Source organism: Olea europaea, chromosome 22, assembly GCF_002742605.1.
Source record: "Olea europaea var. sylvestris chromosome 22, O_europaea_v1, whole genome shotgun sequence".
Lineage (NCBI taxonomy): Eukaryota > Viridiplantae > Streptophyta > Magnoliopsida > Lamiales > Oleaceae > Olea > Olea europaea.
The window spans coordinates 4329736-4353753 of record NC_036258.1 but is presented as its reverse complement, the minus strand read 5'-3'; the positions used below and the strand labels follow the sequence as shown (position 1 = coordinate 4353753).

The following is a 24018-nucleotide window of genomic DNA, read 5'->3' as shown; positions in this document are numbered from 1 at the left end:
ATTTTAAATAATAACCCTTTTGCAAAATTCATCTTACACGGTGTTGTTACGGTACAGTGTTTGTTCTCCAATTACCATTCTATGCTAAAACATATAAATCGGTGAGATTTCTGTTTGTTTATGTATATTTATTTTCAATAATTGGCAAAGCGCCATGTTCCGAGAGAGAGCTAAACGGGTTTTACTGTCTTCGGCCGAAGAGGTATTGTTCTAATTATAATTACCTTTTTTCCCAATAATTTGTGGCCGATTATCTGGTTATTATTTTCTTGTTTTTGTTCAAGTTCCCTGGTTCATTATGAATTGCTATTTCTGTTAATCTGTTTGGAATGTGAGATTGAAATCCTCTTTTTCTGCGATTCCTTCTACTGTTTGCAGACCATTGAGAAGATTAAGAAAGCCGTAGATGAAGGCAATTACTATGGGGCTCAACAGATGTACAAATCTTTCAGTGCGAGGTACATACTATAAATATCATCATTCTTAGTTTCTATATGTTAATTCAGCCAAATTTTGCCTTGGCTTCTTTCAATTTTTGTGTAATATTTATTTATTTATTTATTTTTAATTCATGACAGATATATTGCCGCCGAGAGGTATTTGGACACCTTGAATATTCTGCAATCTGGCGCCTGCTTGCAATTAGAAAATGGACAGGTTAGACTGTTGACTCTCTTGCCATGCTCACTCTTTTCTGCAAAGCAAGGACTGTTGAGTCTAGGTTATAACTTGCAACTCAAAAACCACACGCAGAATTGAGAAACGGATGCATTATAATATATTATCCGGCAAATGTTTAGCAATGATTTATTTTAAATATTAGCATGGAAATTAGTGCAGATATCGATACTGATCTTTGCTTATAGATACTACCAGCATGGAACAATGAGTGGCAAATCCAAAATGATTTATCTTTCGAGTAATGCTATTCATACAGAGTCTAGATGATCATTGGTCTATAACCCCATTGCTACATTGTCCAATGTATAAAAATGCATTCCAACTTCTTTTGGTAATGTGGCTATGAACCACTGCTACAGAGATCAATAATGACTCTAGATGAATAGCATTATTCTTATTTTTCTTGGTTACCTGTGAAGTGTCATGACCTATTTTATGGAGGAAAAGGATTTTGCAGAGCATCTGATTATTTGTGGTTCCTCGTTCAAAGCATTGACTTATCACATTTACAACTATTTTCAGGTTACGTGTGGGGCTGAGCTTGCTGTCCTGTTTGTAGAAGCACTTGTTAAAGGAAAATTTCCTTATGATGATGATACTGTTGGTCAGTTCTTTCATTTAATTTTGTTCTTAACATTTTCTGCTCTAGTTCCTTTATTTTTGCTTTTATCATTCTTTCTATTTAGGATCTATGATGCATATGCTCTGAAGTTACGCAAGTACGTGCATTCATTTAGTTGTGATGGAATATTTAGCTCTTTTAAAACTATACTAGAAGTTGCATATCATTGGAGATGATTGTAGAATCTACTCTGTGATTCAATTTTCATTGTTAAATTGTTACACCCAGAGTGCTGACAATAGATTTTGTTTTGATCATCTATCAACCAAAATCTTAATAAAAATGAAATTGCAGATTTAACATCTTTCTTGAATAGAGTAGTCAGATTGATTCAATAGTAGGAGCTTAGCTGTTGCGCTTAACGACAAATTTTGGTGGAAAACTATTTTATTCGGTTTTCCTCTTATGAGGGAAAAAAATGGCCTTAAGAACAATCTCCTTGCCATTGAGGGCCAATAATTAAACAAGTTTCATTCCAAACCTTTCAGAACAACTACTTTGATATTCTCTACTATTTTCTAAGACCAAATTACCTTCTTACTAAAAAAGACCCCTTTTAAACTTTTTTGTTATATTTGATTAGTGTTAGATTGGAAGGAGACTTGAATTTTTTTCTCAAGTTAGTTGAAAATTAAAAAGAAATCCTTGGCCATGGTTCCGTTTTCTTTTGATAAATACAACAATAAGTTCTCACAAAAGTGAGGCTGGCTAATTCAGATGGCCAATTTAGTTAAGGTCTCGCTTGGCATATTCTTCTTTTCTATTCTAATTTTTGCAGTCAATTGCAAATAACAAAGATCTTAGAAATAAAACCCAGTCAAATAGAAAATATTTTGCTAACATCAAGCTAATGTAGACTATTGTAGCTAATGTCTCTAAGATTTAAGTCAAATGTGATGGAGATTTCATTCAACACTTGGCCAAAAACTACAAACTGAGATTGTGTCAAACAGGAAATGTATTTTGATTTCTTTTCTTACCTTAATTATACACTTGCGAAAGTTACCATTTGAAGAGAAAATTGTCAATTTTGAACACTTTGGATTGGCCTCTTTGCTAAATGGTAACTAAGATCAACTATTGTCAAACTAGCCACTTTTTTAAATTGCTTTCCCAGAATACTCTTTTAATCTTTGAGAAGAAAATTTTAAGAAAAGAAAAAAGGGTAAAGTATAAAATAATTGAAAGGAATAAGAAAAAGGAAACCAGAGATCGCTGATGCTGCAGCCACACTCACCTTCTTCACCTCCACGTATTATATGGCTTCTTTAAGATCTGATATGGTCTTTGACACAATTCTTGTTATATAGATTGCGTGACTCCTTTCTATTAATCTTTCATTGATAATTAATGATTTTTGTATTGATTTCTCTGAGATTAAGGGTTCATGTAACTTTAGTTTCAGTGGATGTACATAAACTTTCATTAATTGCATAGGCCAATACGCACATTAAATTACAAACATTCATTTAAAAATTTATGATTCTAAAAAGTTCCACATGTAGATCGTATCAGGAAAATCTACAAAAAGTTTCCTCGCATGCCAGTGCCACAACATCTGGACCTGGGTGATGATGATGACATACAACGACTCCAAGAAGCTCTTGGAGCTGCAAAAATGCGTGTAGAGGGTTGCTCATCTTTTTTGAAGGCTGCTATTAAGTGAGATATTCTTTTCCAGTTTCTCTCCTCTATTTATCCCCCTATTTTTCCATGGACTGTTTGTGTAAAATTTTCTTATATAATCTATGGACATGCTTGATTGTCAGCTACTTTACCTGTATTGTCAAGTAGGTTAGGACGTTAGGTTTTATGGTCAATGAAGAATCGATAGATTCAATGAGATAAATGTAGAAGCTAATATAACTCTAAATGACAAAACACAAAAGATCATCTTCTAAATTAATAATATTTAAGAAAAGTATAATATAGAGATTGAAAAAAGTAAAGTATTTGTTGCAAGTTTGTAGAAACAAGAACTGACCGTCAAGTTGAGCATCAATTGTTTTTTTCTTTCCTCCTGTTACTGAAGTAAAGCATTTTGAAAAAAAACTACATTAAAATGTGGCTTTTATTTTTATTTATTTTTTTATTTTTTCCCCCTCGATATTTAGCCTGTTTAGAAGAAAAATGATAAATCTGATTTGATTTTCTGAGGTAATATGGATCTTGCTTATCAGGATCATTTATTATATGCAATCTTATGAGAACAGGTTTTGTTTGGTCTTTGATTATGAAGTCTTAGATTTCAAGATCAGGATTTGGTTAAAAAAACACCTTGGTGCATAAAATTTACCTCTGTCCATGGTTTGAAAACTATGGAGCAAGATTATCAGATTAAACTAGCAAAAAAGGAGGTCGAGATGGAGTTAGGAGGTCATGGAAGTGACTGATTATGGTCAAGTCCATGCAAAATGAGGAAAGAGAATTGTGGTTTATTGGTACGGTATGGTAGAAATCAAGATGGGGTGAAAAACTGTGTAGATCACTAATGAAGAGTCACAATTTTTTGTCGAAGTCCTTGTTATGGTAGCATATGAGGGGTCGTGCAATAAGAAAGCTTAAAGATCTGGAAATTGGGTGCTAGTGTTACAGCTTTTTTGTTATTGATGCTTCTTGCATTATTTAGGCTAATTGGAATAATAAATCAACTCACGTTTTTCCTCAGGTGGTCTATTGAATATGGAGCACATAGGAATGGATCTCCTGAACTACATGATATGCTGGCTGATTATATATATTCGGAGTCTCCTGAGGTGGTATGTCCTTGAACAATTTGTGTGCTATTTGGGGATGAATCTACACTAGTGCTATTGGAGATCCTCGGTTCTTTAGTTTTTCTCTTCAGTCTATAGTTTATGCTAATAATTTGTAAAACCCTTAAATAATGCTTCTCCCCTTCCAAAATATGATAGAAGGGGAAAAACAAACACACCCAAAAAAATAAAAAATTAAGTGTCAATTCCCCGAAATGCTGGGTTAAGTATATCTTTCCTTCCTAACTGGCCCTTTTTTTTTTTCCCTGAATTTCTGGCTTTGCCTTGCTTCTCTTTATGTTGAGCCTTCTTCTCTCTTGTTAGTTTAGCCATATGTGCTACAAAACTGTTAGCTCCATTCTGGCCCCTTGATGGTGTCTTTCGTCAATGATAAGCTTGATATAAAAATTAAGGTATTATTTGAAAGTTTGCGGCAATGACATAAATACACTGTTGACTTGCTATCTTCTTACCAGAATAGTTAGTATTATGTTGCTTGGGGCCCATTTTGATGCAGACAATAACATATTGACTATCCGTAGTGTTTGTTGAATGCATTTTTATCAATTTTGTAATTGAATTGTGTTGAGGTTCTATGAAATGCTTTTCAATATAAAGTGTTATGTTGAGTTCTGGACTTTGTTGATTAACTTGTCCCCATCTGCTAATTTATAACAACTGACACTGTTTTGAACTATTTTCCACCTTGTCCGAGTCACATCATTTGAAGTCTCTATTTTTAGCGATTGTTTTACTTATTTCTAAGATGTCACCTTTGAAAGTATTATTATATTTTATAATGCTTTTATGATGGTATTCATGTTCTCAAAGAATGCAGTGCATAGCAATAGAGTGGCTTAAAAATATTTACAAATTACAAGCCAAGGAGCCTTGTTATTCAATTTAGTTTGATTATTAAATTTTAGGCAATTCTGAAAATTTATGTATTGTTACAGGAGATGACCAGAGTGTCATATCATTTTGTTCGAGGGAAGAATCCGAAGAAGTTTGCTTCAACTCTAGTGAATTTCATGGGCAAGGTTAGCCCTTCCACTTCTGATAACACCATGAGTATGACTGCTAAGAGTTCAGTGTTTCTATTGGAATCTGATAAAGTAAAACAGTGCATAGTTGTGAAGTTGCAAAATATAATTAACGGCACAAATATTGTTTAGATATCATCCACCTTTAACTTGAATTAATATACAATTTTAAACTTTCAGTGTTACCCAGGTGAAGATGATTTGGCCATTGCGCGGGCAGTTTTGATGTAAGTGTGGAATCTGAATACATGCAGCAACATTTGCAGTTGCTATTGGTGTTATACAATGTCCCTATATGTTCTTTTGATTCACCTTTCGAAATCAAGCATGCTTAGACCCATTGTCTAAACGCTCCTTCTCAGCTATTTTTCAGCTTCTTCCTAGTGTCAGAATTGAATATCTGGACTTGGAATTTGCTTCCTCTACCTTATGGGCCTCATTTCACTTGGTTTGCTAAGCGAGCGTATGTGGAAAGAGTGCCTTAATTATCCTCCGATCTCCAACCCATCCCACTGACAAAATGGGGGAAAAAAGAAGAAGAAGAAATAAAGATTAAAAAAGACATACTTTTTGCACGTTGATGAACTACTTGATGAACCAAATTGTCTGAACTTCGAGTTAGTTGGGTTATAATGAATATAATAGATTGTCCAGGGGCAGGCAGCATCCCCTGTTCAGTGCAGTCCAGCCATTTATTGATCAAATATAGGTGAGCTCATTCAAGAATCTTCTGGCAGTTGATATCCTGATGACTTGAGATTGAATTGTTTGCACAATGTTTTGATGCTTTGTAAAGCAAGCTAATCCTTATTCCTAGGGCTCGCTACAGAATCCTTTTTTGCCATTCATTTGGTTCATTGATTTATCTACTAGAAGGTCCAATGACGTTAAATCTTTCTCACCCACTATTGGCCATGCTAATTTTGGTTTATCACGTCCTCTTCTAATGTGTTCTACTAAGATCATATCAGTCTTTTGGAAGGGAGCTTTTTTTTCTTTTAATCTGCACAAGATATGCCTGTAGGCCCTACCTACCTAAGTTATACTCTTAACTGTTACACTAATGGCCACTTGGTCAAATAAATTAAAATCAAATCATACGTGGCACTATTTATTATGCCAAGTTAGCAAAATTGAGGAGTTAGGCGTTGGAGATTAAACACATTCAGATTAGGAAACAGCTTTTTTTTGGCTTAAATCATATAGTAAACCGACACTTTTTTGAAATGACGACTTTTATTGACCTAACATAATAAATAGTGTTGTTTAGTGGCATGTTGACACTTGAGTGTTGTTTAGTGGCATGTTGACACTTGAGTGTTGTTTAGTGGCATGTTGACACTTGAGTGTTGTTTAGTGGCATGTTGACACTTGAGTGTTGTTTAGTGGCATGTTGACACTTGAGTGTTGTTTAGTGGCATGTTGACACTTGAGTGTTGTTTAGTGGCATGTTGACACTTGAGTTATGTCTAGGCATCCATCTTAAAATATTCATTGCGCTTATTTTTCATCTTATGGAGATTTTGTTGGTTAGCACATGTTAGTGGTGTCCGGTGAAGGTTTCTTTTATGTTTTGCTTTAGATTGTGACGTTGGGAACTCCATCACAATTCCTACTGAATATTTTATATATAATATACAAGAGTACACTACTCTTTATACCTACATCCTAGGTAGAAATCAGAAATTAATTCTAGTAGGGAATCGGACTCTAGTACCAAGAACACAATTTTGAAAGGAATGTATGTTGCTGATGCCAGTATATGTTTATTTATATGCATACAATGCCAGAGCGAAATCATAGAACTGATTAGAGAAGTCTGGAAACTTCATAGAGAATAGGAAACTGCAAGAATTGCTCCATGAAATCTGGTCTCTATCTAACAACTTTTCTTCTGTTGTTTTTTAATGATCGTGAGTGTCTGGGCTAGCTTACATGCACCTCGACTAATTCCGAAAAAAAAAAAAAAAAAAAAAAAAAAAAAAAACGTAAAGAAATAATATAAGCTGTAGTCTAGCAGTTATTGTAAGGAGAGTCTAAGCCATCTTAACACTCACGCGATAGTTCTATTGGTATCAGGATTCAACTTAAAGTCTCTCTTGTGGGAAAGATCATGGGTTTGAATAATGGGGACGTACGTACTGTTCGATATGGGAGAGCCTAAGCCTATCTTAACCCTCATGGATTTCTAATTCATCCGTAGGATTCAAACGCATAACATTTCCCTTAAGAGAGATTTAAATTGAATAATTTATTTGTACTAGTAAGTTAATTAACCTCGAAACAGTGGATTATTTACGGAAACCTCTTATGCCGTCATTACAAACTCTATTTCATCTTTCATATGATGCAATTAATGTTTAAGCTTCCACCATGGTTGCTTGCTATTTTTATTGATCAACCTGGTTTGAAGTATTTATATGTTATGATTTTGAATGAGGGAAGTTTCGCATTTTGTCTATATAGGTACTTATCTCTTGGCAATCTGAGAGATGCTAATATCCTTATGGATGAAGTGAAGAAGCAAGTTCAATCTGGAGAAATTGATTTTCCTCGAACAGAATTGATGCAGCTGACTAATTATTTGCTACAGACGTAAGTTGCTTCTGTTTTGTTTCGCACCTTTATCTGATTACAGACCATTAGTTTTCTTATAAGTAAAATGTTGTAGACAGTAATTAGGGCCTGTAGCCATTGTCTTTCTTCTAGTTTTGGATAAATTGCCAAGTTCAGCGATGGGGCTGCTTTTTGAACTGAGCCCTTTATTCAACTTGTTTGTAGCGATTACTATTAATTGGAGATTAAAATGTTAGAATATTATAAATTGTATAGAATAAACTTGTGTTTCTATTACGAAGTAGATGGGGCTACAAGTAACTCTAAAAGGGAAAATTGTGTGATTATAAACTTGTGTTTCCATTACGAAGTAGACGGGGCTACAAGTAACTCTAAAAGGAAAAATTGTGTGATAATCACACAATTAACTATTAAGGAAAATAATCCCTCACAATTGGGAAAATATCATGGAGAATAATTTTTATAATCTTTCCATACTTGATTACCATTCAAAAAAAATAAAACATTCCCTCAAACTCAATATGGTATAGTGACGACCAAATTGAGTTTGAAAATTAAATCGATCCAATCAAATTGCCATTTTTCAAGGGTCGAAGGATACTTCAAAATTGCTTGCATACCAACAAGCCAAACAAAGAACTGGAAGTTGGTACAAAAGAACAATCATCATCCACCAATCTGTCTAACCATCACTAAAACTTGAATGAGACACCAACAAGTATAACGAACAACGTCAAAACAAGAATCTCAAACAGTTTTAATAAATAGATATGGCCAAAACAAGAATCTCAAACAGTTTTAATAACTAGATATGTCGAGGATATAGACCATGTTTAATGTAGCACTCTGAAAATTCATGGGCTGTATCAGTGCTCCACTCAAAGATGAAGGCGAACAAAACAGCCAAACAGGAAAGGCTCAACAAAATATTTGCCTGCCCGTTCAGTGGCCGACTTGGACATATTTATAATACTTCTTATTCAAAGAGTTCAATACTTCGGCAGAAAAGAGGAATGGAGACGAGTTTATTTTTCAATATTTGCTGATATTGACAGAGTACGTATCAAACAGAGGCTGCAAAACCTTCACTAGTATTGACCAGGCATAACCAAGAGAAAACTGAGTAGGAGAGACAAGCATTGGTGAAAAGAAAAGGGGCATGGGGAAATTAGATTAGAAATCGGAAAGTTCATGTTCAAATTTATATGATTAAAGAAACTGGAAAACAAATCTAATAGCAAACAAGAAGACTCACAAAAAGAAAGAGAGAACGAAACTTAGCCGGACGAGCAGCCTGAGGCTGCTCATCGGAGAACGGAAGCAATTGCAAATTCAACCAAGACTGGATTAAACTTTCTGTGGTACCATGTTAGAATACTATAAATTGTATATGATAAATTGTCACTATTACGAAGTAGAGGGGGTACAAGTAACTTCAAAAGGAAAGATTGTGCAATAATCACATAATTAACTATTAAGAAAAATAATCCCACAATTGGGAAAAATCAAGGAGATTAATTTTTATAATCTTTCCATATCTTCAACATAACCATGAAAGAAAATAGTCAGATTGTGCCATCTAAAATTTTAGCTCCACAGCTAATCAACCAAGTGTGGAAATGATAATACAATGCTATTCTTTCATCCTCCTGCCCTATGCATTTGTTCACCATCTATGCTGAGCTTCAATTTTCTTAGTTTCTGCTTTTACCTCTTTCCTGAAAGGGATAGGATTTCTGTAGTTGTAGACTTGTAGTTGTGTTGAGCCCTTATTTTGGTGGTAAAATTGGCGGTGGCTTTCAGAGATAGCTTTGCCACTGGAGTGGATCTTAGCTTTTCTATTACCTCGTCGGTTAATTTCATCACTATTTGATATTCTAATAGTTAACTCTTAGTTCTTTAATTGTCAAATGACTTCCAGTTTAGATAAATCTTTGCTTCAACTTGAATGAAGTTTGAGTTATGAAAAAAATACGGAAGCTTTATATATTCTCGGAAATTTGAAGGTTGGTTCTTAAGCCTGTTGACAACTTTCTTTGGGGGAGGGAGAGAGACCATGATACACCTGCAGTCTTTAACTTATGGATGATCCACTAAGCAATATGCAATCTCAAAACCTCCTTTTGCATGTCTATGCCAGTCCTAGTTGTCATGAATTACTCTTCTTTTCAGATTCATTACTTATCAAATTTCTCAAATCATATCATCAAAATAACTTGAAAGCATAAATTCTGAACCAGATCAGTTGCAAACCTACACACGTCTCTCGTGCCTTCAAAATCATAGGAGAAAGTGAATAACTGAATGAAATTAGTGACCCTTGCAGTAGAGAGGAGCACAGTTAGTGAAAATGCAATGACTGGACAATTAAGCCACCACAGTGTCAACTCAGGATCTTATAGTCTGTGGAACTGAACATGACAAGTGACAATCTAGGGTTGACACCTTTCCTCACCTAGCACCTACTTCAGTGGGGTCTACACTCTCATTTTATTACATCTCAAGACCACCACCCATGTCCCATATAACCTTCCAAGTACTTGGAGAGTGAAATGGCAACCTATGATGCTCGGACTCAGGTACGGGTATCGGATACTGGTACGTATCTAAGTGTCATATTTTTTATTTTTTAAAATCTAGGATACGGGGATATGACTAAAAAGAGTCAAAATTTCGAATACGGGTACGTGGGTACGTCTTTCAAGCTTCAATTTTTGTGCAAACACAAGATGTCTTACTGAATAGATTAAAAATAATTATTCACAAAGATGGAAATGATTATTGAATAAATGGTTGAGACGAATAAAACAGAATTTTGGGTTTAGTTTTCAATTATGAGAAGTTAATTACTAAATGTTTTATAAAATAAAAAATGAGGGACTTGATTGCAGTTTGGACCTAATGGAGCACTACATGGAACCTATTTTCATTTTATACAAACAAACCCTAAACCACTAATACAAAGAGGGAAAGAAAGGAGAAAAGGAAAAAGAAAAAAGAAAGAAGAAGAAAGAGGGAAAACCTAGCTCCGTCGCCTTTCTCCATCCTCTCGGAGGCGACACTAGGTTTCTAAAGAGAAAAGGAAAAGAAAATAAATAAGAAAGAAGAAGCAAAAAGGCGAAGTGTCCGGTTGAATCTCGAAGGATTCGACACATATTGCATACCTATGCACATGTTGTGTCGTATTCGACACGAGTACTCCGACCATTTCAAAGAGTCCGAGAATCAAAGATGGCAGCTAATCTCTATTAATCATAAGACCAGTGAAGCTGTTAAAAATGCAATCAACTATGAATATTAAGACATTATTTGCTCAAGAGTATATAGTTACTACATAACATTTTGCCATTATTGCATACTGCTTTAGATATTGTGGGTAATTGTTTCATGAAATAAATAAGCCTATGAGCTAAAATCTTGTCAATAAACAAGCTGTTTTCTATTCGAAAATTATACCAGATCTATTCTAGAATATAATTTGCAAGAAGAAAAAAGTGAACCCTTCTAAATCTATTTCTATATTTTATAAAGGTTGCAGAGAGATGCTTTGCCTCTTTTTAACATGTTGAGACAGAGATACAAGTCCACTATAGACAGAGAACCTGTATTTAATGAGGTATGGACTTTCTCTTCCTACACGGTATTCCACATTGTATGTTTTTGGACTGTACAGTTGAAAGTGCTCTTCTTGTCCTTTTCTCTCTTGCTCGAGGATAACTCGATCTTTTGTGGATAAGTGCCTTTCTTGATTGCTAAATAAATATTTATGTTAATGCCCTCCCTCGTGGTTTAGTTCCTAGATGAAATTGCAGAAAAGTTTTATGGAGTCCAGCGTAGAAATCCCATGCAAGGAATGTTTGGTGATATTTTCAAGGTAATTTCTGTTAAGATTCTAATGTGGCTTTCCAATCCCAATGTGAAGACAGCTACGTGAATAGAAAATATTGTGGATGTACATTGGATATTTGCTCTTGCCACATCACAAAATGTTTCTGTTGCCATATTCATTTTCATTTTTCCAAAACGATCTATTAAGAGAAATTGTCATTTGCTGCTTGCAGATGATGGCAGGATAAAAGATCTTTTAGTCAACCAGGTTGTTGCCAGATTTCCTGCATTGATAAAATCTCTCGCCTTTGTTGTTAAAATTTGTGTTTTAAGCTTTGAACCAGGTTACATTATATCAATATTTGATTTTTCTCGACTTCATAAATTATGTACGCTCTTCAGTCTTTTAGATAACATATGTTTTGAAGGGCATATCTATTCTTCCAAGAAACTTTTGAACGATAAGTGGAATTTTCTAAGTTTTGTAATCGAAGTTTGGTGTATTTTTCACAGTATTTACAACTTCAAACTATAAATCTTTTAGTACAAAGAATATGTTTGCTTCTGCTTGTTCGGCAGCCTCAGTTCATCTTTGTTTTACACTTATGGCGGGAGTTCTGTTGTCTACACAGCCAAAAAGTTACTTGGCAGAATTTTGCTCCTTGTCATTCCCTTTATTTGCTGCTTCTGGTATTTACCATGAAAGACGGGTCTCAAGTTTCATTCGTGTCATCCCTAAATATTCAGCTACATGAAGCACAAATGCTTGAGCAACAAAATCAGCAGTGAAATTACTCAATTTCAGCATCATGTCTATGTCAGCCTTGTGATTCGACTAGGCACAGGGATATTTCATCCGTTTGTGAATATAGATACAGAAATCAGATGGTTCTTGTCTTCCTTCTTGTTATTTCTTCAGCTTTTCCGGTGTAAAAAACAGCCTAGGCCCTCCTTGATTGCAAAAGCTCTGCATACAGAAAAAGCAATGAAAATCACGAGTGAACAAGCAGGTTTATATATGTTTGAAAATGCTATAAAATGCATTGGATGTCTAGTTCGAGGCCTTTGTCCACTTGGAAATCAAAATACACTGCATTCTGTAATAGAATTATATTGAGTTTATAAAATGATCTAAACATGTCTTGAGATCGGCATCTTGATATGCTGTAGATGACAACAAAATTCTGAGAATAAAAATACTGATAAACTAATTCTAACACTACGTCAATATTCTAGGCCAACCCTATGTTGCCTACGTCTCTATTCAGGAGAATGTACCATTTCAACATGATATGTCGCAACGAGGATATATGCTCGAGTTCCGTTTTGGAACCTTTAAACCAGAAGAGGATCATGTAGCGGCAGTGACGCCCCAAAAATTTTATAGAATAAAACTATTTGTTTCACTTGCTATATTTTGCAACTTTGGAAAGTTGATGCGCTAGGGTAAAATAGTATTGATTCAATTTTATTTGTGTTAAATATTTATAATTCAATAGGACGAAAATAAATATATCAATATTGGGCTCTTTGGATAGCTCGTAACTTATCATGTATATTAAGCTCGAGAAAAAGTTAATTCGAATAAGTGAAACTTAAGTTATTAAATTTTAAAAAAAAATTGTCAATAAATATTATTTTATTATTTTTGTTTTTTATTTGTGAAGTGGGCAACCACGTGGAGTTAAAATTAGTTGTTTAATTTGTATTGGATAAAAGTTTTGGATAAATTGGACTTTTACTTTCTATAGGACACTTGTCCTATATTTATTCATTCCAATTGATTTTTCCATAGAAAAAAGTCAGATTTTCTTTCAACATATAATATAATTTTATATAGGCAGAAGCAGGCCGAAAATAAATTTGAAACGTGAATTTTGGTTTTGTTTCTCCAAAAATTTATTTGATCTGACGAGTTAAAATGACGTGGTGCAGTTACTTTTATCCCGTTTAAATTATTTTTTCATGTTGTTGAATTATTATACTTATAAAAGTTAAAAATATGATATGATACGTATGATATGGACATCCGATATCAAAGATATGATGACGGTATTTAAATATTTTATTCAGGATTGCACCATTATTTTCGTGTCCTATTGAATATTCCTATGCACTCACTTTTTTTCCCTACTCCGCATGTATTAGAATGGATTGTTGGTTGGCGGGTGATAAGATGCAGTCGTGGCCATAACTCATGGAACTCAATAAAAATAATCCGGTGTAACGTGACTATGGATTTTATTTTCACCATTATTTTGATTTTATTATCATGTGGACTTTGTTATTTAAGATTTGGAACATGTTTTAATTGGTTATGTTTTTTATATATTTTATTTAATATTGGCTGAACCAAAATTTAATGTGGTAAAATTTTATTTATTTATGATATGAATAAGATATGGTGTATGAAAATCCTTGTTCTTTCTTTTTTTATAAATGAATATATAAAATTTTCTACATGAATTTGAGTAAATTACCATTGCGTAATTTTATACATATTGCATGTTATGTTATTTAAATTTTAAATGAAAAATTTGGTAACGATTTAAATATTAAAATTTTGGATCGTTACAGATCATTCATATAATTTTCATTTTTCGTTATTTTCGTATTGAATTTAAAATGGTTTCTTAAAAAAAATAAGACCCGTGTTTAAATCTTGAATCATTTTTAGTCGTATCGCCATTTCTCAATTTTAGAAAAAAGGAAACGGGTCGGATTGGTAAATATATAATCATATCAGGCTTCCACACCCGAGTCCTTGCAACACAACACAGGCCCAACCTTAGGTCGAATTGCATTGAATTATATAACTCAAAGATTGAAATTGACTAGAATTAACTTCCCTTTCCCTTTCCCTCCTTGTCTAAATTTAAAATTTACAGTCAAAAATTTAATTTTAAAACCCCCCCCCCCCCCCCGTGGGCGGAAGGAAGAGTAGACTGTCATTGTCTAAATTTAAATCATTCGTGTAGAAATACGTTGTAAAAGAATAAAATGCTAATACCTGCAAGCAAGATTGATGGATTCTTTGTCTAAAAGGCCAACTGGATGGCCTCCATAATCCTCATGCTCCAAGATAACTGGTAGTTGACTAATACCATGTCTATCCATCAGAGCATGAGCAGCACCAAGGCTCATGTTTGGAGTTACCGTATCTGATATACGACACCTCTCGCTATTAGAGGAGCATAGCTCAGACACATTAAGCTCCTGTAATCCAAAATTTCAAACATCTAACTATCATTTTCAGGGTTACCAATCAAGATGCTGAATATTTATACGATGCGCAAGAAACTGAAATCCTATTGAAACTTGTTTTCTATCAGTTCATGACACATGTTTATGCCATAACAAAATTAGCATCCTTCTCTGTTCTTCCAAATTTCTCTCTTTTTAATCTTGCAACTTTCTTCCTTCGTCATCATGTCCTCTTTGCTATAAGATCTATTTGAGTTACAGGAAATCCAAATAGCTAAAATACTTTGGAAAACCATGCATAGTGAAAATGTATCAGTAGGTCTAGTTCCTGAGGGTGTTGGATAAGGTTTCAGTGCCCTCACTCGATCAATATTTCATGGCATGCTTTATTTTTTTACTTTTATCTCCATAACGTTGAATGCTTGACGTATTTTATGTCCATTATATGACATCTTACCCCAAATTTCTTTGTTAACACTTAGTTTAAGAATAAAAAACAAAATATTATTAGTTAAAGAATCTACCTGAGGTCTCCCACTTTTTGCTCTTGAAAATTCAGTGAAACGCTGAATGTCACCGAGCGTTAGTTGACCAATGAGGTGGTTGCTGTCATCAACTATTATCGCACAAGACTGCTTCTCTTCTAGCATGAGAGACACTGCTTCTGTTAGAGAAGTGCTCATCATCACTGCAACATATCGTGTTCTCATGGCTTGTGAAACCAGAATTTCATTTGCCAAGTTACCATCATCATCATCAGAATCATCATTCAGACAGAGTGAACTCTCAAGTTCACAAATGCTACTTTCCTTTGATTCTCTTAGATCAGGAGAAGAAACAGAGGTCCGGACTCTTAATTTATAGGAATATGTTTCACCCGGAGTTGCTATATTGTTTCCTTCTTTCGATTCTTTGGTATTATCAATTTCTTTCCGTACTGTCTTCCCAGATGTAATCCATGATGAAATACCCACAGATCCTAAAAGCGGCAGAACAATTCGATAATCCTGTGTTAGTTCAAAGAGAAGTAAAACTGCAGTAAGGGGTACCTGGCACACCCCAGCAAGTGTAGCAGCCATGCCAACCTGTGAGGAAATCCTCTAAGAATAAACTATAGCCCATATACAGTCTTCTGATGAAATAAAATAAAATAATTGGAAGTTAAAGCGTGTGCATGCCCATGTCAAATGAACTTTTCATTAATATAACATCCAACAAGACTTGATGGAGTATAAATCTACTTTTATTCTGCAGGTTAACCACTTGATTTCTATTTCTGCATATAACTACCTGCTACTAGTGGCAACTTATGAATTTGGAAATAATTGATAAGATATATAATCCATCCAACACAGATAGATAGCAGAAATGGGGCTCCGGATAAAAAATAAAATAAAATCCCAGGAGCTTGTGCAACAGGAATAACATCAATTTCAGTAATAAGACGCAACAGATAGCACGAGCGTGGTGTTTGACAATATATTTAAATCGAGTAAAAGTCTACTTTATAATTGACCTTCAAACATATAAAAAGCTGAAAAGCTGTGAGTGCTGCGAGAATGGCTTCTTACTGTGAATAACCATTTTCAAACCATATTGAAAAGGGAGGGAGGGGAAATATAGTAGTACTCAGTAGTTTCAACCCATATTGAAAACTTTTCAGCCTTTTGTCTGGCACTGATGATTACAATTGTCAAATGTTAGGCACGAGATACAATCTAGCTGCCCTTCATCAATTACCAGTGATCTACAATAATTCTTTACTCTCACTGGACTGTTAGCAGATATTATCTAATCATTAAAATCAAAAGATTTCATGCGAGCGATTATTTCTAGTATGAATCCGGAATATGAACCATTAAAGAAAAAAACTATTGAATTGATCACAGGAGAGACCACTAGCGTGCAATATTTTCATGACTTGCATAATCACAAATATGTTACCCCTTGGATTCCATTACTACGCAGTTTCATAATAGACAATGCTAAAGCACCAGAATGGAGCCAAAAATATAATATAGTAGGGCCTTGAGTCAACTAAAATAATAAATATAATACAATTTAGCAATACAACTAATTAAAAAGAGTATAGCAGAAACCACTCTAGCAATAGCAACCGGAAGAATTAAACAAGCAAAAAAATAAGAAATATCTGAATAAGAAGAATTAAACAAGCAAAAAAATAAGAAATATCTTAATAAGAACTTTAGAAATTACTACATGATAGTCCCAATTCTATAGAGTCTATTCATGAAAAATGATTTTCTTAAAAAGCTAGTTAAAAGGATGAATGCATAACAATCTAGTGGGGGCAGTTGCCTCCACTCACCCCATTATGCTGTATCCTAGGCAAAGGCATCTGTGAGTGATTGTTGTTGCCCGCTTCTATAGGTTTGGTTAAGTGCTTGATAGTTAAGAACTAAAACAATTTAAAAAAGAGTACAGATGATGACACAAGCATGAAGAGTACAGATTGCATCTACAGAGCAGAAAAAAGATGATTACTGTCCAGATACCCAATTATATTCGTAGCATTAAAAATCTGACATAGAACTTCAAGTAAGAACAAATAAAAGCCAGTCTTAACCTTGCAAAAAGTTATCATCTTAGTCATTTCTTACAGTTATTGGTCCATACCAGGCCATATGCTTGAGGTGAAGCTACTTCCAATATGGAGAGATGAAATATCGGATCGGAGTGAGATATCACATAACTAACGATTTTCCCATATGCCATTCCCGTAGCAGCACCAATAAACAGAGATGGTGCGTAGTAGCCTCCTACTAATCCAGATGCCCTACACAATGAAGTAGCTAATATTTTGACAGCCACCAGCTGAAGCAACAGATCAGCAGAGAGGCCTTTCATAGATGGGCGAGATTCTAACAGAATATCAACATTCTGAAATCCCCAGTAAAGAATTTCAGGATATGCCAAGGCTATAAGTCCAACAGCCAAACCGCCAAGTATAGGAAGTGCTGCTTTTGGTATCCCAACAACCCTTTTAACATCATCGATGAATACCAGCATAAATGCTGTGCACTTAGATAAGGTGACTGAAACCAAGCCACAAAATACTCCCAGCAGAAGATACAGCGGCAGTTCTGAACTGACAAGAAAAAGATTAAAGCCTAATATCTTTATCTCTGAAAAGAAAGCTCCCGAGAAGCCCCAATTATACTAATAAATATATTAACTCTGAAAATTTGGATAGTCATACATAAATGACAAAAAGAAGACAGTGATCACCTAATGAGAAATTGAGAATAGACAGATATTAAATAAATTGCTAGAAATCAAATTAACTTCAGATAACCATAAGAAAAGAGAATTATAGATAATCATGTCTACTCAAGAATGATATCCAGTAACCAGTGAGCAACACTGTGGACTTTCTAACAATTGGTGATTACCACTAGGAGAACTAAAATCATAATGCTAGAGAACAAAGGCATACAAAATCTATTAGAATGACCATTAAACTAGCATGAAGATTTCTTTAAAGTTTAAAATGTTTAAGAGGATGAAGAAAGAACCATATCAGCTCTCTTAGAGAATACATGACCTCCTAAACTAGTAAGCCGATAAGGCTTTTTACTCATTGTATGGAGTTTGGGACATATAATTTCAAATCCAGGAATGGAAATATCAAACAATTGGAATCGTGCTTTTCCAATGGGTTTTTGAGATAATCCTTTTGAAAGTGTTATGTATGGGCAATTAAATTATCACTGCCTGAAGCAATTTGTATGTGCTTCTATAAAACATCAATGCCCTCTAATGTGAACTGATAAATAACTAAAAGAAGTTGATAAAAACAATACCACTAGGAGAACGAAAATCATATAGTGGAACTGCAAAGGCTGGTTCAGAGCCCAAGCCAATTTCCGATAAGACAGAAGCTATTACAGCACTGAGAATGACCATGGAAGTTGTATTCGTCAAAGACAGGGATGATTCTGCAGGTGATGGCCACAAAACTGACTCCACGGCAAAAAAGCAACCCGCAACAGCAGCATTGAACCCTTTAGCAGAATGAAAACATGTTACTAAGAATTAATATTGAATCTGAGAACAACATGGAGAGAGCTAAGAGTGAATGTAATGTAACAAACCCAAGCAGTTTAGTTTATTTTGAATGTAAAGGAAATCGAGCATGCCTATATTCCTTGCTTTAAAATAGGAAGTGCCAAACTCACTAAATGGATAGCCATCAATCCCTGGAAAAAATCAGTATGAGTATGCTAGGGAAGGGTAAAGATCTTGGCTAAGATGGCACCAACCAGGTATAGATAAAGTACATCTGAATGTCTTTCCATTTATAAGTGGAAGTACTATGCAAATGCATCTTCAATCCCGTGTATTTCCTCCATGCATTTGTATGTAGAGAACGTGCAACATTGAGTTTCCACTACAGAAGGGACAAAAACTATAAATTGGCAAAGAAAGTACTTGAGTTGGTTTTCATGCTCATGCTGTCAAAGTCTTTTACAACAGAAACAATTTACAGGATATTTATAAACAATTTTTAAGTTAAATTAAAAACATTTTGTCTGCTTGCTAACCATTAGCCATATTTGAAGTTCAAAACAAAGCATGATTAATATATCCAATTCCAAATATTTCTGTTTCTGTGGCCCTAATATTTCTTGACACTCTTTGAATAGAAAGCATAAGTCATACATGTTTATCAATCAGAAAATCATTTTACTTGCATTTTAGCCCTTGTTTGATTTCCATTTTGGTGGAAATAATGTATTTTGAATAGTAGATAGATGGAGAATATATGGTTAAAAATTAAAGAAAAGTTTGGATTTCCGTGTAATATTATTTTATTGAAGAATGTGTGGTTGAAAATAAGTTTTGAAAAAATAAATTTTTAGAAGAATGAGAATCAAACAGTTGGTTAGTATTTCTTGTTTAATTTTCTCACACAGTATAAATCTTCAACAGCAAAAGCTAGTTTCAAGTAAGTTTTTAGGTGAGCAGGTTCAATATGATATTACAACCACAAAAAAGATTTAGGTCCAAGTCGTGCCATCACCCATTGATGAAAAATGGTCATTTGTCAAGCTTTTGATAATTATATGAATATGGCCACATGAAGTGAGTTGAAGACTAAATTTAAACAAATAAAAATGTCACCTATTTAACAACTAAGCTTTCAGATGATATGGTCAGCAAAAAGGATTAGCAATTTAGACTTATGCGCTATAAATTTGATCACGTGGAAAGGTATTTTGGAAGAAAATATTACATAGCTAATCCAGTTCATTGGAACAATCTATAGTTTTATGGCCTAGTTAGCTAATGTACTTTCTACAATTTTGTAAATCCTTTCTATATCTCAATCTCCTAACAAGATAATTCCACTATTTGATGGTACAAACTTGCAGACTTACATAGTTACCTAGTCAACTTGAATTTTTCCCTTTAAAGAATTTCTAAATGCAAAAAGTTACAGGATCCAAGGAAATTTAAAATGAAAACACACATGGAGCATCCAGAGACTGTCAATAAACAGAAAAGTATGGATATAATACGTAATTATGACAAAATAAGACAAACCAGAAGAGAGTCCGGCAGCTGACCCTGCAGCCCTGAGTGAGAGCTTTCTTTGAGCACCTTTATCAAGCACAGCACCTATCCCTTTGGCAATGGAGACGCCTATTTCAACACTTGGGCCCTCTGGTCCCAACGAATTCCCTGTTCCTAAAGTGACACAGGCAGCCACCGTCTTCAGAATTGGCTTTAGTGCAGATTTGATATAGGGTACAACAATTCCATCTGTTGGGCTCTCTATAGCAGCTCGAATCGTGTTCAATAAACTAACTATCAAACCTCCAGAAGCTGGAACTAACATTACTCGGGCCCATTTTGCTTCAATTGGTTCCTCCCTCAACCATGAAGCACCTTGATATGTGATACCATCCCAACAGAAGTCACGTATTTCATGCACCTAATAAGTAAAGCTTTTTGTTATCTAAAGCTAGTAGTAAACTTGATCAATGCAAAAAAATTAAGGTTGGAGACTCATTCATAAGAAAGCTTGCAATTCCATACAGACACCAATTATAACACAGATTAAATAAACCGTACAGGTTCCTATTATTTGACAACCAACAAACAGTACATAACAGCACAATTACACAGAAATTTTTTATGAAAGAACCTCACATGAGATCCATGGATTTGAGCTCTAGAATATGTACAAAGAGTAGGGCACAAAAATGACCAGCTACTGCGATAGGGGTAGAAAATTATGCACAAGCAATCACATTCAGCTTCAGGATAAAGAAAACGACTGGTGGAAATTGAATCAGAATCCTTGTTTCTCATTGCAGATATGGCTCAAGGAATTATATAAAGAACTTTTCCATGAAAACCAACTTTTCTGGGGGTCAGTTTACATGTCACGAGTCCAAAAGGGTGACATGATAAACACGCAGATTTCACCAATTCCATCAACCATTTCTATTGTGAATTATAAAGGAAACATTTTTTTAAAGAGGTAATAGTGGTCCCATGTATCGCTAAAGAGTTATACTAGTATTGTTCTTAAGCAGAAAACATGTAATTAACAATGCCTAGTTTATTAATCTCATCTCAACATGTCAGATTCCATTTTTCACTATGATTTTAGCTTGTTCAATGAACTTAAATTTTCTATTGCACTACACTCAGGGTAATCTACTCTTACAACCACAAACTACTGGATGTTATGCAATTGATAAGTGCCTACTTCCTTGAAGACGATCGTCAATCTAAATAATATCATATCTTAATGGAAGGCTATAAGGCGATTTATTGAACAGTGTTGCTCCTCCATTTGAAGATTCTGTGCAAATAAGGAATATAGACAACGCTAGTACTGGATTATTACATATATGGCTAAAGCAGACTTCGTAATCAAATAAATGATGTACAAACACACGTATCCTACATCACAATATCCACAGTAGGTTTGGTAATATATTGTTAACAATAAATTAAGATACATTGAAGGTTATTCTAATATAAAATGTAAACCTAAGCTAAAGTTTTCATAAATTATAACAATCTCATCTCTTAATTTATCATTCACAGGTTAGTAAAACCAAATTGTGAAGAAATGAAAAGCAGGTCGCACCGCGTAATTGAAGAGCACCACACTGATACCAGTGAAGAGACCAACAAAGCAAGCAGATACAATCGGCGTGTTGCCTTGTGGGATCAATTCTTTTATAACGGCAGCAACTCCTCCTGTACTCGTTTCATCAGCATAATCACCATAATCATCGCCAGGATCGTCCGGGCCAATTCCGCTCTTGAAATCATTATAACAAGGACGATAAAATGGGTTTACAATCACAGATTGGCGACGACACTGGAAGCTCGACTGTGAAGAAAGCGAGAGCAAAGAGGATGATTTGTAATAAGAAAAAGTCGGAGAAAATAATGAAGGGTAGGAAGGGTGCAAAACGAGCTTGGAAAGCCGAAAACACATTGAAGCAAATTGTAAGTTCGATTGATAATAAAGAATAGTCTTTTCTTGATTATCAATCAAACCCACTTAGATGTCAATCGTAATTCGCAGTAAGCATGTTGAGAATATCGAGTAGGTGAAGGTACACAACAATGGTGGTGAGTGATTGAGAGAACTTTTCTTATCCAAATCATGCAACAAAAATGCCGTGGCTTATTCTTGCGCATGGGACATCAGTTGGAAGTTTGCCAGCCACGTGTCTTGAGTGTGTTTTTCTCACTCGATCTAAACCCTTCAAATATATTTTATATTCACCCATTTTATAAGTTGCACAACTTACTACACTCTTATATCCATGCATTTGATAGAATCGAGATTTATAATTATTTTGTTTACTGCTTTCAAGCCGTTTTCAATTTTCAATTTTGGATATTGAAAATGTGATTAATCTATTATTTTTGAAAGTATATTTTCGAAAATAAGGATAAATTTATAACATAAAATTCAAAAATCATTTTTGACATTTTGAGTATTTTCAATGAAAATTTTGAAAACAAGAAATGAGCGTTTAAATCCAATTTTATTTAAATAAAATTTTAAAAAATAAAATTTTTAAAAATAGAAATATAAAATTCTAACAAATGAAATTTAAACATAATAAAAAATTTAAAATTCAAAATTTAAACTCAAAAAATAAAATTAATAAATTCTAAAAAATAAAATTCTAAAAATAAAGATTATAAAAATTTTAGAAATATAAAAAATAAAAATAGTTAAAGTTCTTAATGATTATTTACATAACAAAAATTAAAAATATTTAAGTGAACATAGACAAAAATATTATAAGTCCACGCATTAGTTTTTATTTTTATTTTCTATATTTTGAAATTAATTTTTTATCATTATTAATTTAGTTTTTTAGTAAGAAAAATATTATAAAATTCAACAACTTTAAGATGTACATAATACTTGATAATATATTAATGTAAAATTGTTCTTTTTTTTATTGAATAATCGGAATAAAATACAATTAAACAAAATTTCAAATATTCAAATCAAACATATTTTCTATTTTTCTTTTTTTATAAATTATTTTTTAAAATGACAAACTAAATGCCCTTTAGAAATCTTAAAATAAACTCTCAAAACAAAAAAAACAAAAAAATGAAAAACAAAAAATGAAAATTGAAAATCGAAACACAAATCAAATTGACCCTTATATTTTAATTTAAGTACTCCCAAGCCTACCATCTTCAACCTTTAAAGCCCCTAAGGACGTTTCTAGTTGTCCCCCAGCCAGCCCTTGACAATCCACTCTCACCGCCAAAGTAGCACAAGCAATCCCTCGATAGTTGACGAGTTCAAGATTGAGAACCCATACCCCAGCCCTTGAAACATATTAGGGGTGATATTGGGTGGTTTGGTCTAAGTTTCTTGAGAATCGGACTAAGCTGACAATGATGGAAAAAAAAAATGGAATCGGGTGGTATCAATGACAATTGAAAAATATATGGAAAATTTTTATGGCATCGGAGTTATTTAGGGCCCGTTTGTCACGATTTCTACCTAGAAGAGATTCTTGAAAAAAACTTCCTTAAAAGGTATTTAAAAATCAAATTCTAAAAGAGTTTTCTCTTCCGAAAAAGTTTTTAGAAAAAACCACATTCGTCAAATGGATCCAAAACAGTTTTTGAGTTTCAAAATCTCATTTTAATTTCATATCAAATGGGACCTTAACATCTTTTAAGATCTTGATTTAAAGAAATATTGCTATACTTCTTAATTTACTACTTTTAATTTAAGAATACCGTGTAAAAATTACATGAAACATCAATTGCATTG

The 24018-nt window shown here is 33.9% G+C and overlaps 2 protein-coding genes across 5 annotated transcripts; one reads left to right on the top strand and one right to left on the bottom strand.

Moving 5' to 3' along the window:
- Window positions 1-12072, top strand: LOC111371445 (Golgi to ER traffic protein 4 homolog). Of its 2 annotated transcripts, XM_022993438.1 has the most exons (12): window positions 10-202; window positions 379-458; window positions 579-657; window positions 1204-1285; window positions 2809-2965; window positions 3972-4062; window positions 5016-5099; window positions 5283-5329; window positions 7569-7697; window positions 11211-11295; window positions 11473-11553; window positions 11741-12072. In XM_022993438.1, exons 1-12 carry the CDS (start codon window positions 155-157, stop codon window positions 11753-11755), a joined length of 978 nt encoding a protein of 325 aa, XP_022849206.1. In that variant the 5' UTR covers window positions 10-154; the 3' UTR covers window positions 11756-12072. The 2 variants fall into 2 exon arrangements, 1 of the variants encoding a protein (XP_022849206.1); XR_002698575.1 differs by having other exon boundaries at window positions 1-202; window positions 11211-11553; window positions 11741-12017.
- LOC111371443 (chloride channel protein CLC-e) lies at window positions 11960-22398 on the bottom strand. 3 transcript variants are annotated; one of them, XM_022993435.1, is made up of 7 exons: window positions 21841-22395; window positions 20280-20670; window positions 18536-18736; window positions 17349-17815; window positions 15236-15796; window positions 14518-14723; window positions 11960-12474 (listed from the first exon to the last, which is right to left on the bottom strand). In XM_022993435.1, exons 1-7 carry the CDS (start codon window positions 22195-22197, stop codon window positions 12423-12425), a joined length of 2235 nt encoding a protein of 744 aa, XP_022849203.1. In that variant the 5' UTR covers window positions 22198-22395; the 3' UTR covers window positions 11960-12422. The 3 variants fall into 3 exon arrangements, with proteins under 3 accessions (XP_022849203.1, XP_022849204.1, XP_022849205.1); XM_022993436.1 differs by lacking the exon at window positions 14518-14723 and having other exon boundaries at window positions 21841-22398; XM_022993437.1 differs by lacking the exon at window positions 11960-12474 and having other exon boundaries at window positions 14615-14736; window positions 21841-22398.
- Between the last annotated feature and the right edge of the window lie 1620 nt (window positions 22399-24018).